An 18,055-nucleotide genomic window follows, 5' to 3' on the forward strand; every position below is an offset into this window, starting at 1 on the left:
ACATGAAAAAGTTATGAAAGGGAGCATATGACCTGATTACTTGCAGCAGCAGAGGAGTGGGCTCTGTGACACTGAAGGGTAATTCCAGTTCTATTTCTTTATGGCTCCTTACCTACTTACTATTGCTAATACAACATTCTTCAGCCACACTAAGGTTAATCACAAAAGGGAGCTGTGCGAACATAATTAAACTACTTTCCTATATTGATTCTGTTAGCAAAATTATCTTGACAGGGAAATTGGGGGGGGGGCATATTCCTTCCACAAAGATTCTACTTTCATCTCCATAAAACAGGGCTCATGCTTTCTTACTCACAAATGAAAAAAGAAAAGTTCAGACCACCTCAAGACAACCAGCTGAGCTTTCTGCATTTGAAAAGCCTGAAATAAGTGTCAGTCTCCTCTTGGAAGAACCCTAAGGTCAGAACAGCAGAGGGTGCTGTAAGTCTGAACTGAGGTGCACCAGCCCAGCAACAGGAAGTATCCAGATGTGACACCAAGCTGTAGGTTAACTCAGGTTTAGGTTTTTCTGGGTTTTTTTTTTTTTGTGCTGCAGGAGTCATTTGAGACTGGTAAAAGCAGATGACAAACAGTTAAATACTAAAATTTATCTCTTTCCGTTTCCATATCAGACACGTTCCCAAAAGCTCAAGATACCTATAATCCCCACCACTGATCTATACAGCTCTGGTCATAGATTAGGCACTGAATCACATCAAAGCTTAGGTATAAAGAAAGTCATATTTTAATGCCTGTAATCAACATGCAGACTGGACATGAATCCCATTATTGAAAAAAGATTATCCTGAATCTAAACCCTAATGTAAATTTCTGCTGTCATGCAGAAATTGAAACTTGAGTACTTTGTTAAATATTAGTCATCTCTTAAATCTGGCAAACAGCAGATAACAAGGAATAACCAGGTAACTGGAAGAGAGAACGGATGTGTGTCTGCACTGCATCCCTTTAGGCGAAGCATGCGTGGCGTAATCATCATACCAGTTTAGAGACTCAGCATAACACACGTTCAGATATTAATCCAAAAGATAAATTAGTAGCAGGTCACAAAGATGACTATGATCAGTCTGAGCCACAAAGATAACAGTGATCAGTCTGAGTCTATTTAAATAATCGTTGAGTAATTTTTATACAATCATGCCTAAAGACCCCAAATAAGAAGCTGATTTAAATAAATTCTTTTTTAGTTCATTTTGTTCATGCACTTGAACTATGTTCCCAAGGAAAAGTTGATTCACATTCATCATGTAAATGAACGGGTAACTCACAGAATATGATGACAGCAATTAAATAGGATCCATTATACATGAGGCATTAAGTTTATAGCAAGAAATACTCTGCTTTGATTAAGGTTAGAGCATATAAAATCTGACATGAGTTTACATGCATTTTAAACTTTCATTTAGTTTTTAATAGCAATTGGTGAGTGATACAAAGTTGAAGTATGATGATGACAATTTTAGTATGTAGACTGGAAACTGGTTAAAATGCACACACATACACACACCCCCCAAACATTATTTCCTAATAGTTCCATTTTAAAGTAAACTAGAGCCAAAAGAAAAGTTAGGAAACAAAGCAATCCATGAATAATTGTTTTGTCTACCACATCTTTGCTGGTTTAGAACAAATGTGGCCTGTGTGTGCCCTTGCAAGTTCATCTTCGTTCACAAAATGGATAACAAGTTTCCTAGGTGTTTTTTTCCTACTCCTCTTTCCCAACTTGTAGTGTAATAGCTGCTGCATAAAATGAATGAAGAGAGTATTTCAAAGCAGATAGAGAACAAAAATACTATTTTTAAAATGTAATTTGAGACTTCAAGAAATACTCCAGGTTTTAATAGATTTCCAGCCATTTCTTGTTTAAATTTTAAGTTGTCAGTAGAAATAGGTACTGCTAAACTAAGTGATTCTGAGTAGACTTTATTGTAGGCTGTCATTCTTGACAAAAGAAAGAGCATCCTTTATATATTTAATACAATCCTTTTAACTCTAGTTTGAGTAAAACAACAATAATTTTATTACTCAATAGTTAATCACAGGGACAAAAAGCAGCAAATCTTCAAATTCAAATGTTTCATGAATGGAATAACTCAGTAATGTGCAGCTTACAGTTGTGCACTCCTCATTCCATTTCTTGTACCAGCCAACTCAGAACCTCATGCAGTTAGTAGCTCTGGAATAAAAATTTCCATATTTAAAGCTGACTTCAGGAACGTCCCATTTGCTGCTTCGGAAAGAATTCCCACTGCATGATGACGGTGAAGCTCACATAACTTTGTCCAGTCTTTGGATCACATGCAGGGTTCTGGTTAAAAGCCAGTGACAAGTCATTTTATCACTACTCAGAATATACACATCTCTCAAAACTATACCAGCAACCAGGGAACTCTTTAGGCTCCCCTGGAATTTGCTACCTAGATACAAAATGTTACATTTCCACATGCCACAGATTCCAGAGTGAAATCAAAAGTTCTATTTTTAAAGTGGTGATGATGCAAACTATAAAGCTAGGAATGTTTTTTCCCCTCATCTCCACCCTCCATCCAAAACCAAAATCCTGATTGTGTTGATTCAAGAACTCATTACCGTATCAAAATTCCAAGTTGGGGACACACACACACACACATTGGGAAGGAATCCTCCCAAAAAACTATAACTGGTATTTTAAGTTCTACTGTTCAAACAGAATGAAATGTCAAACAGCAGAGGAAGGGGAAAAAAAAAATCTCACAACTAGAAAAGTCTTACTAGGAACTGAAAACAATAGTAAAGAAAAAATCCTACTAACAGGTGCTTAAAAAGACAAGTTGAAGTTAGAAGGCAGTTTAATATGAATACCAAAAGTCAGCACTGAATTCAAACTTAATTCAGAACAGCAAAGAGAGAAAAACGACCACAAAAACTGCAGGTCTAACATTTGTCACTCTTGAAAGAGATGAAGAGGGGCGTCACCTCCCTTCTATGAATACACAGACATGCTGTCCCCTTTCTTCCCCTTAAAAATTAGCAGCTGACATACCTAAAGAATTGCAACTTAAATAAAGAGGGAAGAAAAAGAGTCTGGGAATTATGTTTTGAAAGAGAGAATGAATGGGATCAGCATCATTTTGTCCTATATATTAATACACTCTTAATCAGCTAAAGTAGCTCAAAATGCAACTTTTTCCCTGAAAATGAGTGAAGTTTTACATTTGATTCAATATTACACTGATTTTTCAGCTGAAATGATTGCTCCTTTTTCAAAACCAGGTGGATACGAAGCAAATTAAACCACAGAAGTCAAGTTTTATCCACCGTAGAGTACTGAATTATTCCTATGCTCCTTTACAGTGCTGACTTCAAAACAATGCTTCTTTTGTTCTCTTAATATTCACAGAAATAAAAAACCCTCTTGTTCTTGTAAACTGCACTTCTAACAGCTTAGAACAACCTGCTTCTGGTTTGCCTACCTGGCTTGATTACCCATAGATTCAAAGATTGTTTTTCAGCAGGCCTATATAACAATGTATCAAAACCCAAAGACATTATCCAAACTCCGGGTTTTTCAGTATACTCACAGAAAAAGAAAGTAAGGTTCAACAAGGACAATTACTAACATGCAACATACACCAAGAGAGCGCAAACCATAATACAATGCACAGAAAGAAATCAGTGCTACTCAGAACAGTAAATGAATAATATTGTGAGGCAAAATTTAAGAGAAATGGAATTAATTAACAAAAGTAGCCATTTGGCCAAGTGCTAAAGTCGATTAATTCTGGTAATGCATTGTTAGGCTCTTAAGTGATCCTAAGTGGCCATAACTCTTACCTATCCATTGAAAACGTCTGCAAAAAGTGATCTGAAATTTAGGGTTTATCTTTCTGGCTGTGTACTGCACACTCATTTCTGTCCAGTCACCTACTAAGAGTCATAAAAAGAAGCTTGTGAAAAATAGCCCCATTTTTTAAAAGTGAAATAAAGTTTGAAAGCTTGTCTTTGCCATTTAAGCACAAATTTTTCATATAGAGGACAGCAGCACACCCAAGACTCCTAAGATTGCCCTGACTTGTAGAAGTACCTCTTATGGCTAATCAAAAACAGTTTAAAATGTTACTGGATTGCAGATGGTGTCAAAAAAAAATTATTCTTCTAGCCCTCTTCCCTCTTCATAAAAATAACAAAAAAAGAATATCCATGACTCATTCTCTCAATGGGTCAAACACTGTTACAGAATAATCATGGGTCATATCAACAAACTACTCAGTCCATATCTTGATCGAACAGTGACCAACAGCAAAGGAATTTCCAAGATCTCCATATGGGATAATTAGGCAGTGACATGAAAAATGCAATGGTTTCAAGGGAACAAAAGAAAAAAAAGAAGAGGCTACACAGGGAGATTCCAAGTTTTTTGAATCAACAAATAAATATAAAGAACACAAATGAGTCAGATGCTGAAAGAGTCAAGGCAATAAAAAAGGACCAAATGACTCTTGGAGAAAAAGGCTAAGGAGGAAGCTCCCACTGATAAGAGCTTGGTATAGATCTGCATATCAGCTTCATTTGCAACAGAATGAAAACAGGCAAACTTGCACAGGGCTGTCTCCAAAACTGTATTCTTGAACACAAATGTATAATTTTTCCTCACTGTGTATGGCCATGTTGGTAACACCACAGTTTTTCAAACAAGTTCAGTAGTTCATTGACAAAACAACTACAGCAGTTGAGTTTCTGCTTTTATTTTCACAACTTTTTTTTCCCCGAGTCTACTGCCTTTTTGAAATAGCTTTTCAGCCTAATTTTCACTTTTACTTTTTCTTCCTCAGCTGTCATCACTTGTGTTGATTTTTCACTCTTCCCTTTTTCAGTTTGACAGCCCTGTTTCTCTTTTTTTCTAGTTAATACAATGTGCACCTGACTAATCGTATTGTTCTTCCTTCACTTTCTGCTCCCAGAATAGTAAAGTTGTATTCAGTTCTTTCTCTAAAATATCGTTTCCTCATCTTTAGTATCAAATGTGTTGCTCTTTATGTGTCCACCAACATGGAATACAAACATTATTTCCTATGTCAATGACAGCTTCATATACTGTTACTTCTTGAGAGGACAGACCTTCATTAGTACTTAACATTAGATAAGCACACTCTTACAACCTGCATGTTTTAAGGTGGTTTGATCTATGGTCTATCAGGATAATTTATGTACTCAGCTTCAGCCATGATTCTCCTGCTTCTTCCATGGTTGCTCAGAAATCTTGATGAGTTGACTGGGACAACTGTTTCCAGCTTCATCTTTCCAGCAGGGCTTCTGGAGATGAAAATCAGGACCAAGAACCCATGAGACATTTGATGATTCTAGCTCTGAATGGGACATCCAATTTCAGTCTCTAAAAATGTCTCAAGTAGTTTGCCCAGCAGACAACTTGATTACCTTACTAAACCAAGTAACAGTAGCAACCAAGAGCAGCCGAAGTCACTAAATATCAATATTTTCTTTTAAGAAAAAAATCTTGAACAATTTGATCTTGGCATCAAGTAGCCATATTCCTTATCTAGAAGCCTGTTAATACACTTCCATTATTTATGACTATCTTTAAAACTTACTATGCACATGGTTCCACCCTGTTTTCATACTTTTCATACTTCCCTACCAATCTTCTGAATCCATTTGCGTAAACATTTGCTTGCTTCTTGCTTAATATTTTTCCAGCAGTGGTTGATCCAGAAGAAAGAAGAACTGCCACTGATGGAAGAGGTGCAATAAATCTGTATCCTTCAATAGGTAAGTTAAGCTTGCCAGGAAATTGCATCAACGTTGCAGAACACCACTGCATAATCTAGGACTAGGGGTAGCTGACTTAAGCAAAAGCTACATACAAGTACTCTTTAGTGGGAGAAGCTCTCACCATAAGAATTAAACGCAAACCTCAGGAGTTTTCATAATTTGGAAGAAATGTGAAACACAGCCACAAATAAAGTTTTTTAAGAAGTAATACTAATGTGAAGGTTGTTTCCCCAATTTTAACAAGTCTTACTTTATCTTGTGAGCTTCCACTGAACACCAAGCACAAATCCAATTACAAGAACTCTGAAATGTAAATTCTGTGGCATTTTTTTGTCTGAAAAAAGAAGTTTCCATAATTAGGAAACCTATTAGAAACAAAGCACATTGAGATAAACATCTTTTTTAGGCCTTCAGGTAACAACTATCCTATCAACAGGGGTAAAAAAAAAAATCTTTATAAAGACAGATTTGATACTGTCTTGTTATACACATCCTGTTCAATATCAAACACCTTTATAATGTCTAAAATCTATATCCAAAATTCACAAACAAGAGTATGACCAGAGGAATGATGTATTGTGTCCAAACACTCTTATGAATTGAGAGAAAAAAGTATGTATTCCATATAAGATGCTGCCCTGCCATAACCTCTCTCTTGCCTTTCCTATCTACAACAGAAAGTGAAAAACATAAAGTAGTTCTCTAAACAACGAAGATTACAACCAAATGTCAGAAATATAAAATAAAGGTCATACGGGACCTCTATAGACACACACAATCTTCACAGATATTTTACAAAATGTACAACTAAGTTAGGGAAATCAGTGCCACAAATGCAGAAAAAAACAACCCATCAATTTCTGAAAAAGAAAAAAAATTAAATGATAGAATTATTGTTTTACTTGTCTCCTTCCAAGTCACTACTTAAGAAAAAGCATTTAACTTTCAGAAACAAGTCAGTCTTGACACTTTTGGCATTATGTATGCACTGGCTTTTGGGAAACGCTCTACAGGAGATTAAGAGTACACGAGTGCAAACTCAAACTCCTAGGCTACTACTAGTTTGTGGTTGGATCTTACCAAGGTTACAGGCAGTCTCTGTTCCCATCCACAGAACAGAGGTCATTCATATCTATACATATTTATTAAGTTGGACGACTACAAAATGTTCTAAAGCCTCAGATAAAAATGCCCTACAGAAGTACATCATATTGCCGAAATTAAAGATAATTCTCACTCTAGCACGTCTTACACATCAGAAATGCAACTCTGCAGAGATCTAACAAGTAAGCACGGTACCACAAGACAACCACAATATTTAGGACAAAATCGTATAAACACAAGACCATTTTCATTCACGAGGAAACAGTCTTTCAAAATATAAAACAAGTCATGGGAAGTTCCAAAGCAGAAGTGCTTTTCCCAAAATACACAATTTTAAATCTCTCCAAAGTATCATGACAATGTTTGACTTAAAAATAATTAACAGTAAAACCCCATAAATCAGCCAAAAGCTAAAAAGAAGAAATTTCTTTAGAATGAGCCCTGGATTTAACTGGGGTTTTCTAATCTTCATGAGGCACTGAAATTCAACACTGAGGACCAAGAAACGAAGAACAGAAAGAGAATTTTATCTCTGATGAAGCTTCAAAGTGATCAGTATTTAACACCCAACTAGTATCTATCTGCAACCTGCACATGAAGTTACCACAGTACTCTAATTTGACTGTACTCAAAAGTCACACAGCCTCCTGGCACTCCCTACATAGTTCAGCAACCGTGATTCACTAGCAAAATCTACCCATGGGATATGTTTGGAGGGATACCTGATTGGAGTGTTGTCATCTGCATTTCTGGTTCCAGCAGTGTCATGTTGATCCTTTTCTCAACAGTTACGATCCTTTAAAGACCTCTCTTTATATATAGATAAACACAGATATGTCCAAAAAAACTCCAAAACAAAACAACCCGAAGAGGACCTCTCAACTTCAGTCTCATTCAAGATGATGAAAACTGTGCCTACTAAGAAAACTCAGTCTTTCAACATGCAGTTCTTTGCTTATTCATTACAGGCAAGTTGGAACAGCCCAGATTCAAATTACTGCAAGGAGAAAAATGAATACTCAGAGGGGAACACAAGATGTGTAGTTTGCAGAAGTAAGGTCCGCCCCTTGATGCTCTGTAAGTAAAAGGCGGGGGTGCGGGGGGAACGGGGAGGAAGGGGTCAGAGACACTAGAACTGGCAGTTTTTTCCCCTTTAAGAAGAGGATGACGTCTTGGGTAGACTTTCAAACCCCTAAGGCACTCTCTCTGCTGATGAGGCAGTTTCATTCCAAGGACAAGGAGACCCAGTGTTAACATAAACATGCAGACATCCTCGGCTTTGTAACAACATGGCCAAAAACATATACATCCTGCTGACAGATCAGTCACTTTTCTTCAGACTTTACCAGACTTTTTCCTTGAAAATTGCACTATTTCCCTATCGACTCCCTTTGCTGACCACTGAACCTGAGTTTTTGTAAAAAAAAGGACTGGAACTTTTTCTAAATATAAGGTAGCTTAATAAACAACATACAAAACACCCTTTCTCCTTCAGACTTTTACCATTGTGGCTCAAACTCTTCCTCCAACCAATCTGGACATTAAAAAAAAAAAAGAGATTAAGCTGTGCTTCCCACATCCAGATGATTAGTTTCAAATTATTTATGATAGTGGACAAAACTTTTACAGTCAAATATTTTTTGAGTAAAAGATAAAAATAGAATTAAGTCTTTTCCTCACTAGATGATTTTAGTTCCCAACAGTCAGGAAATTCAATTTCAGTCTCTAAAGAGTCTCACGTAATTTGCCCAACAGATAATTTAATTATCTTAACAAACTAATTCCAAAGCTTCTGTCCCCAGAGCAGCTTTCCCTTATTCCCCTTCTTTCCACGAAGGCTCATCATCATTTCTCATTAGGTCATCTAAGTAAGTAATTGCATGTATTTGCACCAGGCACAAAAATATATTGAGCTCTCCATCAAAGACAGACTAATTTTTGAGACTTAAAATCCCTTTGTAGAAAGTCAGAACCCCTCTCCTGCCACAGTAGTATTCATGAAGATGAGTAATTGGGTGTACAAAGCTGCTTTAGCACTGTTTTCTGACCCCTCCGGTCTTAAATATAACTTCAGGGCTTCTCTAGCACTCAGATGCAAGAACTCTCCAACAGCTGCTCAACAGCTGAGAGAAGAGCATGGCAGGTTTTAACAACACATCTTGCTTCCCCCAAACAAATGCATCTAGGGCTTCAAAGGAAGCAGGAGACACTCATCTAGCAGCTTTAAACAATATAGGAAAATCTCCTACAGTGAAAATATTGTAGTATTTAACTGATTTACACACTGCTTAAGTCAGCAGTGTGTTGTAAAAGGACAAGATTTATCTCACTTGGGCTTCTCTTGTATTCAAATGCCACCTATACCGTCCTAGATTAGGAGCCAAACTGGAAAAAAAATGCAAGCCTCCATGTTTATTCTTGCTGTGCAGTCTTTATGGAAAGGAATTGCAGTGGTGCACTGTACCCCAAGAATTCAGAGACACTAATGACAGAAATAAGTCCCTTTAGCACCTATCCTGAATATCCATGTTCATAAAAATTAAAGGAAGCTATTGATTTTCAGCAGAATGTTTGCTTATTTTTGTGCTAACACGTGAACATATAAAGGGAAACAGTATGAGGAAAGTGGAAGGGCAATGTTTTCTACAGTGTCCAAGCAAGAATGGAACTTAAGTCTCTTAAGTATGCAGGTCTGCACTATCAGTGACCATGAACAGACAGATGAAATTTAAAGCATTAACCAGGATGTTGCTTGTTTGACCAGCAAGGAAGATGAAGACTGCATGACCGAATGTCTCTGGACAGAGATTCGTTCACTCCGTTGGCTACAGCCTTCAGAAGTGGCTGATAGTATCCCCAGCACAGAGGAATTCAAAGAAAAATGAACATTTTCATGACAAAAGCCATACAAAACAGGAGCTAGGATTCAGTTTGCTAAGTACTAGCAGAGAATGGATTAAGGGCAGCCCTGAGGAGAAGGACTCATGGTTGTTGGCTGACAAGAAGCTCAATGTGACCTGTATGCTTGGAGCCCAGAAAGCCAACTGTATCCTGGGTTGCATCAAAAGGAGTAAGATCAGCAGGTCAAGGGTTGTGATTCTCCTCCTTTACCATGCTCTCATGACACTGTAGTATTGGGTCCAGCTCTGGGGCACCCAATATAAGGAGGACATGGACCTGTTGGAGTGAGTCCAGAGAAGGGCCATGAAGATGATCAGAGGGCTGGAGCACCTCTCCTGTGAAGACAGGCTGAGAGAGTTGGGGTTGTTCAGCCTGGAGAAGAGAAGGCTGTGGGGAGATCCTACCACATGGAAAGGGGGCCTACAAGAAAGCCAAAGAGGGGCTTTTTACAAAAGCACACAGTGACAGGCCAAGGGGTAATGGCTTTAAATTGAAAGACAGTAGGCCTAAATTAAGGAGGAAGAAGGAAGTTCTTCACCATGAGGGTGGTGATGCACTGGAATAAGTTGCCAAGAGAGGTTGTGGATGCTCCATCCCTCAAAGCGTTCAATGACAGGTTGGATGGGGTTTGAGCAACCTGGTATGGTGGAAGGTATCCCTACCCATGGCAGGGGAGTTGGAACTAAATGATCTTCAAGGTCTCTTCCAATTCAAACCATTCTATGATTCTATGACTATTGTGAAATGGTGCAATCTTTCTTGCATGAAGCAGCCACTCACTGTTTAAGAATGGCATTCTCCCTCTAAAGAACCAGACTTCCTTTCCCCATTATTATCCCTAATACTTAAAAACAGCAAAATCAGCAGCAGAAGTCCTTACTCACACAGACAAAATAGCTGCCCAGATCTGGGCCTGACTTGTTTAGCAAGCAGTTAAATTAATGAAAAAGGAATGTTTTTTAAATAGCTATCAAATTATATGTCTAACATTCATCCATCAGCCCTGAACCTTCAAACCTCACAAGCAAACTGAAATGAGAAAATAGAAGGGAAAAACAGAAGGGAGAGGAAAATTACAAACTAGTGATTGGAGAACATTAATCTTAACTTGATCAGGAGCAAACAAAAACTGTATTGAGAGTTAACTTGTTAAAGCCACCACAGTAAAGCTGCCTTTGGCATGACTCCTTCCAGCTCAACTATTCCCTCATCATTAAGTTTGTTTTAAATATTTCAAGAGATTACCACTTCTCAGCTGTTTAGTAGCACCCATCAATAACAGCCAGTCATTTCCATCATGCTCTGAATCTCATAGCTCTATCAGAAACTTTCAGACAGCATGCTAAATTTATAGCCTCCTGGGACATAAAGTCTCGTAACACAAATCTATCCAAGACAGACTGGTTGTTTTTATTCTAACAACCATTCCCCTTACTCACACACAAGAGCAAAACAGCAAATCCCATTGGAATGTGTGTGAAGGACAGATCAGAGAAAGCTATATATTTCCTGCCTGGGTCTTTTTGTTGCAATGCAGACTTAGTCTTCTTCACATGTAAGTTCTGGATGAGGCAGTAACCACCACTTGGTAATTAAATGTAACTTTGAGTCACACTGTTCTAAAAGTTCAGTATACACTAGAACAAAAAACCCAAAAGCTGAATCTTGCCTCCTCAAAATCTTTTTTCTCAGGAATAAAATCCTAACCTTGTTGATAAGCAAATATCCTTAACTTCTTAAATGAGTTCACAGGTCACAATTCACTTTTTTAAAAGCACAGTTTAGAACTCAATTTTATGAAAACATTACCAATATTTTTAAAAGTCAGAGCAGTAAGAAGACCACTGTAAAATCTGCAAAATCGCTGTAATAAATTATACTTTAAGATTTATTTAAATCTGACTGCATTCAGTGTAATGACAATCCAGGATGGGAAAGGGAAAGGTGAGGGAGATATGAATGTATAGTGTAATAAAAGAATTACAGGAGCAATCACCTACACAATTCTTTAAAATAAGATGAAAGTGCCCTAATAAACATTTAAAATATTACTCTTGACTTTTAACAGTAAATAGGCATAGGCACATAGGCACTAAATTAGCTTCTTGGAACCATTTTAAAAGTTCAACTCTGCAATTTATAAGTGAGTATAATCACCAGCAGCTTACGTGCCAACAATTAATCCCATGCTTTGTACAGCACTCAGGCTTTACAGTAACAAGAGTACCTTCTGATACCTAAGCATATGCCTGTTACATGACTTTGAGTCATATTGAAATTCCACACATTCCAACTCATCTCTTTCCCCCCAGCACATATGGTATTTTGTAGGAAGCAAGCATCCCAGATCAAGTAAACCCCCAAAATTGACAAGCTGGTGCATGTTTTGTTCAAACCTTTAATCATAAAATGCAATAGTTCATTCGAAAGAATGTTACCTCATCTTAAACAAGCCTACAGTGAGAAGAAACCAGGACTGTTGTAGACTTTCAGCTAAACATCTTTTACTTCTGCACAATAACTACTATGAATTTATCTGGGGGAAATGGGTCAAGGGAGAGAATCAATAAGCTAATGGAGCAATTACCAAAATTTCAAACGAAAGTTAAATAGCACAATTTTGGTCAGAAATTATCATATTGCAGAAGATTTTTATATTCATCACTTGTTTTTCTTTTCTTTAACCACATTCATGAGGGCCTTTCTCTAACCCTGCCTTAAGGGTTGGGAAAAGTTATCTTGGCATCTTAGTACAGGTGACTGAGAAAAATCAAGATACACGAAAGAGCTTCAGGTGAGTCTGTAATGACCTTTTTTCAGCTTGTGTGGCAATGGATGAGTCAGTCATAGGCCATCTCTCATAGTTAAGAAAGTTGAGGCCCTGATGAACGCGGGTTAAAAAAAGGAGAAGGAATGTGAGGTTTGGTAGAAAATTGGCTGTGAACTACAAAGACAAATGAAATAACTACACCTTAAGCTTGATGTCTGAATAGGACTATATAATTCTGTCAAAATATTTTACTAACATCTTACCACATAAGGTTCCTTCTACCGAAGTGACAATAAATTGTTTCCTATCTATGTGCTATGTTCCAATACTTTACACATATACTTAATAGTTTTTATTGCATTTTAATTTAGTGTAACTATTCAGTCAAGATGTTTAAAGCCTTGTCTTTACACCAACCTAATGTACCTATCCTTGAAGGTACACACACCTACAAGGTTAATGTGTAACTGTGGATAAGGAAGAAGAATGCAAAGATGGGCCTAAGTCTGAAACAAAACCAAGAGGAAAACCCACAGAAACTGTCTCCTACTGCTCTTCAGTTCTCTAAGAGCTGAAAAAAAAAAAACCCAAAAAGGAATACACTGTTCTAGGACATATGGCAACATGTCCATACAGGACTGCACTCCCAGTTCTCCCATGGGATACAAGATTCCATGATGCTTCACATGCCAAAGACATTTCTATTTTAACTCAGCTAATAGTTTATGTTCCAGAACCACAGCCTCAAGTAACAATTTCAGTACAGATCCACCTAATAATTTTCAACAGACATCTACAAATAAACAAAGCCTTCTGTAAGCAAGTGCTACATGAAGGGGTTAACCTGTTAGAAGCACTCAAAAGTAGTTCAGTTGTGAGTCAGCAATGCCTGTTTAGAACTGCAAACGGGAGACCCTTTGACACAGATAGGCAGCTTCCAGCAAGTCTCTTATTTACCATCTCTTTCCCTCCCACTGCCACTCAGCTTGAATCTTCCTCATACCTTGAATTTGGCAAGTTGTCACAGCAGCAGTTTCACTGCACAAGATAAGCCTCTACAACTGCTTTGGATTGCTCAGATGTTTAAGTAGATTGCCATCTCAACTGGCAGATCATCTCTAAAGGTTTTTTAACGTCTGAAGCACAACAACAAAGCGACATATTTTTTAAAAGGAGCTTTAGCAAGGTCAACAGCTTTCAACAACTATGTAACCTCTGCTCCAAGATAACTGAAAAGTTATTATTTGAGGGAACAAGTTTATTAATTCAAAATGCATCAGCTCTGTTTCTCAACAGCTCACTAGACCATGTCTCCGTTTATGCTGCCACAGTTCGCAGATAACCATATTCCAACAGCACTTTTCAGTCCCACAATGCTTCAGTGAATGTACACACAAACAACCCATAACAGCATACTGAAGCCTAGGAGAAAACACCATTGTATACCTCTGAAGATAAGGAATATTCAGCTAATCTAGATCAAGGACTTTGGACTTTATGCCTTGTCTGAAAAGCTGCACCTCCAGCAGTAAAATTCCCACTATTGTGCTGTGCCCTGATAAAGAATGGGCTCTGAAGAGACCCACCTAATGAGTCATTTCCGGGAATATCCTCATTTTCTCTGGCAGAAGGCATGGGCAGAGGTGCTCCTCTTCAAATACGTTTTCAACCCAATTCTATTTCACCTGTTCCAGTCAAGCAGATTTGCAGCCCACAATGCTACAGCTTCAAGTCTGAGTCCATAAAAATAACACTGTTCTGACAGAGAAAAACCATCTATTTCTATAAAACATTCCCAAGATACCAATTTTTAAAACTATCCAAACAACTGAATCATAGAAAGGCTCGCTCTTTTTCTGTGAGAGAATATCCTTTCCTCAGACCATAACAAATGTTTTTGTGCCCTGCTTGTATACATTCAAAGCGCTGCTAGAAGTTTCATTTTCCTAGAAAAGTACTCTTATCCATTCCCAGCACTAGTATCCCTTTCCTGGTGGTCAAGAATAAACTGCTTCTTCCCGATTCAGGACCCTTAATCATCTCTTATTCACTAAGAAGAGAAGAACCCTGCCTCCAGTAAATTCACAATGTCACCTTCAGGAGGCCAGCTGCCAGGTTCTGGAAACAAAGGCTCGTATGTTTTTCTCATGCTGTCATTAAGCCCTCTGCCAGTTTCAAAACTACCTCAGTTAAATTTCATTTGAAATTTCTCCTTGCCTTCATAACTATAAAATGCCCAAGTCTACTACTAGTTGAGATGTGTTGAGATCAGTCTACCATGCTAACATTCTAATTTCTTCCCTTTTATTTACCACGACCACTTTTATTTCCATCTGTTGTCTTTTATCTTACACTTAGAAGACTGAAAATATTAAGGATTAGGAGCCTTTTGTTCCATTTTTGCAGTTCTTAACTTCTCCCATTTGAAGTGTAAACATGACTGTAATCACATAATGATGGTATAATGTATATGAATGAGGAAACTCTTTTTATCCTCTTAAACAGTATTTTGGATTGAAGTTAGTTAATTCTTCCAACCAGTAAAACATTGGTACACTGTTCAGAGAAGGGCAAGCTCAAGTTTCTGGAGTTAAAGAACCAGGCACGTAAAGTAAGGTATCCCTCCAACCCAAATTTAGTGTCCTGCAGTTTACATAGAATTATAGAACGGTAGGGTTGGAAGGGACCTTTAGAGATCATCTAGTCCAACTCCCCTGCAGAAGCAGGTCTACCTAGATCAGGTCACATAGGAACATGACCAGGTGGGTCTTGATCTCCAAGGAAGGAGACTCCACACCCTCCCTGGGCAGCCTGTGCCGGGGCTCCCTCACCTCAACAGTGAAAGAGTTTTTTCTTATATTTAAGTGGAACTTTGTGTGTTCCAGCTTCATCCCATTACCCCTTGTCCTGTTGTTAGATACCATCAAAAAAAGGGATGTCCCAACCTCCTGACACCCAGCATTTAGGTATTTGTACATATTCTAAATCGTTTCACTTTAAGCATTATGTTCTGTGAAGCCGCTTCAAAACTCCCCAGCACTTCCAATATGATGTGCCACACAACTCTATGTAAACGAAACATATAATGCCTGACACTAAGATGCTAAGATGCCCAGGACTCGATCATGTTCAAATCCATCCATCTTGCAGTTGATAGCAAGAATTCAGATTCTAGCAAGACCTTCACAGTGCCAAGAGCCACCAGCTTCACAGAGTGGAGTGGAGGAATTCATATACTAGCTAATCAAACGGTTTCACCAGTCTGTCACAGGATGGGACTGAACGGGCAAAGGCTTTCATGGCAGCATGGTGATCCTGAGCTTCAGCCAGGTCACATTTTTCCAAAATGAGGAATCCTGGTCATCAAGTGACCCTGTATTTTGCCACTCCACTGCCATCCAACAAACTGTTAGGGGGATTCATACTAAACTGGTCTGTAAGCTACCCACAACTTAAGAAACATAAGCAGGTCATTCTCACTCTAGGATTAGAAGGCCTACTGGGTCTTTTTAGGTCTTGTTCCTCCTTCCTGCAAGTCTGACAGAACCTTTCAGACATTTGCAGTGAGAAAGCTGCTCACCCTTATTAAGCACAGATCAAGATGGCAGAGAAAAATCTACAGATGGCTATAGTCTGAAGATGAGCTAACACTTCCTTTGACTGACTGTCTCAGCTTTGCACAGCTCATAGGCACCACAAAGCATGCAGAAGTTCTTTCTGGTATTCACCTAGAACCATAATCTAAATCTGTTATTACAACAGCTCTCTGGAAGTTCCACAGCCAGTAATGTCAATTCTTTCCATCAAACAATGTACATCCACCTAGCTAACTCTAGATTATTAGTTCTTCATACAAACAAAACATGGTAAGAAGCAATAAGAATCATTCCTGTCACCAGAACACATCCCACGATGCCACCACGGTACTTCCTTGGTGAGAACATACAACATGAGGCACGAGTGCACTGTCCCACTTACCATTCTTCCGTTCACTGAGCGGAGGAAGGTTGGGGTTTCGGCCATGATGGAGGTTAAGGGTCAGCTCGGGCTGCAAGGAGAGCTCCTGCAGCTCATTGGCAACAGCTTCACTCTGCGGGCTGGGGGCCGCCGAAAGCGACACCAGCACCGGCTCGTCATCATTTTCGCCAGCCCCTCCTCCGTCCAGCCCATTTCCAGCAATGACGGAAGGGGGCAGGCACACCACACCGGAGAAATCCACTTTGGCTTTCGTGATGGCAACCTGCAAGACAAATCAGAAGAAACAAAACCATAAGTCTCACATGGGAGTCTTACACCACACGTCCAGTTCATCATGACGTTCCTACATTCTAGAGAAACATGCTCTTTAGCACACAGTGTTTGCGTTATCATCATCAATTCAAAGCCAAGTAGTGACTGAAACTTGGTAAACCCAGCAGTTCAGAAACTTGCATAAAATTCCAACTGCGTCACCACTTAAACTACAGATTGCTCTCATACTTATTAAGAAAATGATAGCAATCTCAACTTTTGATACTTCAGGAACCCAGTTTTGAGATGACACAGACTGAGTTGCTTCAATGAAGTCAGCCTATCCACAACCTTGCTGAACCCTTGAATACTGTCCTTTTATACCAACTATAGCTTTAACAGGACAACTGTCAATTTGAAATCCAATCAGGTAAAGCAATCCTTCCTAATAAACCTAGAAGGACAGTTGAGTACAACAAACGAGGGTTTTCAAATAAAAATTGATTGCAGTTGAAAAAAATATCTTGCTCCATTCTCTCTTCCAAATTTACTCTCATAGCTGATCTAGGTAGACCTGCTTCTGCAGAGCAGTTGGACTAGATGATCTCTAAAGGTCCCTTCCAACCCCTATCACTAGAAATGTATGCGAGAAAAATATTCCTCATAGAAGGAACAAAAAAAACCCCTTCCTATCTGAAACATCGTCTACAGTATCAGAAGTGTGCAATATATAAAGAGCTTTAATGAAATAAGCAATTTTTAAATGTTTGATGGCATTTCCATTGTTCTTTAAATAAGAATTTAAATGTCACTACTACATTAAAATTATTTTCTGTTTAGTAATTTAAACAGAAGCAAATCAGCTGGAAGTCTCCAGTGAAATGGTTACTGTGTCAACATTTAAACATTAATTGACATTATACAAGGGCAATCATATTTGGTTTTGATTAATGAAGAGGGAAGTCTCCTGCTTCTTAGTACGCTGCTGTTTCAACCAGCCTAAACTCAGAAGACTACAACTACATAGCCGTGCTGCACCATAATAACTTGTCAACCAAAAGCTGTTTGCAGAAGCAACCTTCAGCTTCAAAAAGATGCAGGTAAAGCAAGCTGCAAAGGAAGCAAAGTAAAAACCATCAGCATAATCCTCCAGAAACTAATCAGAAAGCATAAACTTGGAACAATGCTTTTAACAGTTTTTTATTAAGTATTCCCCACTTAACACTCATAATTAACCTGAATCAGTGTGGCAATACCACCGCA

The 18,055-nt window shown here is 38.4% G+C and overlaps 1 protein-coding gene across 1 annotated transcript in view; it reads right to left on the minus strand.

The window, feature by feature from the left end:
- MRTFA (myocardin related transcription factor A) overlaps window positions 1-16,873 on the minus strand; it is an 81,530-nt gene extending 64,657 nt beyond the window's left edge. The window contains exons 1-2 of the mRNA XM_062014961.1: window positions 16,856-16,873; window positions 16,541-16,802 (exon numbers count right to left, since the gene is read on the minus strand). Of these exons, the coding sequence (XP_061870945.1) occupies window positions 16,541-16,802; window positions 16,856-16,873 (280 nt within the window). The remainder of the gene's footprint in view (window positions 1-16,540; window positions 16,803-16,855) is intronic.
- Window positions 16,874-18,055: the final 1,182 nt, after the last annotated feature.

Source organism: Colius striatus, chromosome 1 (genome assembly GCF_028858725.1).
Source record: "Colius striatus isolate bColStr4 chromosome 1, bColStr4.1.hap1, whole genome shotgun sequence".
Lineage (NCBI taxonomy): Eukaryota > Metazoa > Chordata > Aves > Coliiformes > Coliidae > Colius > Colius striatus.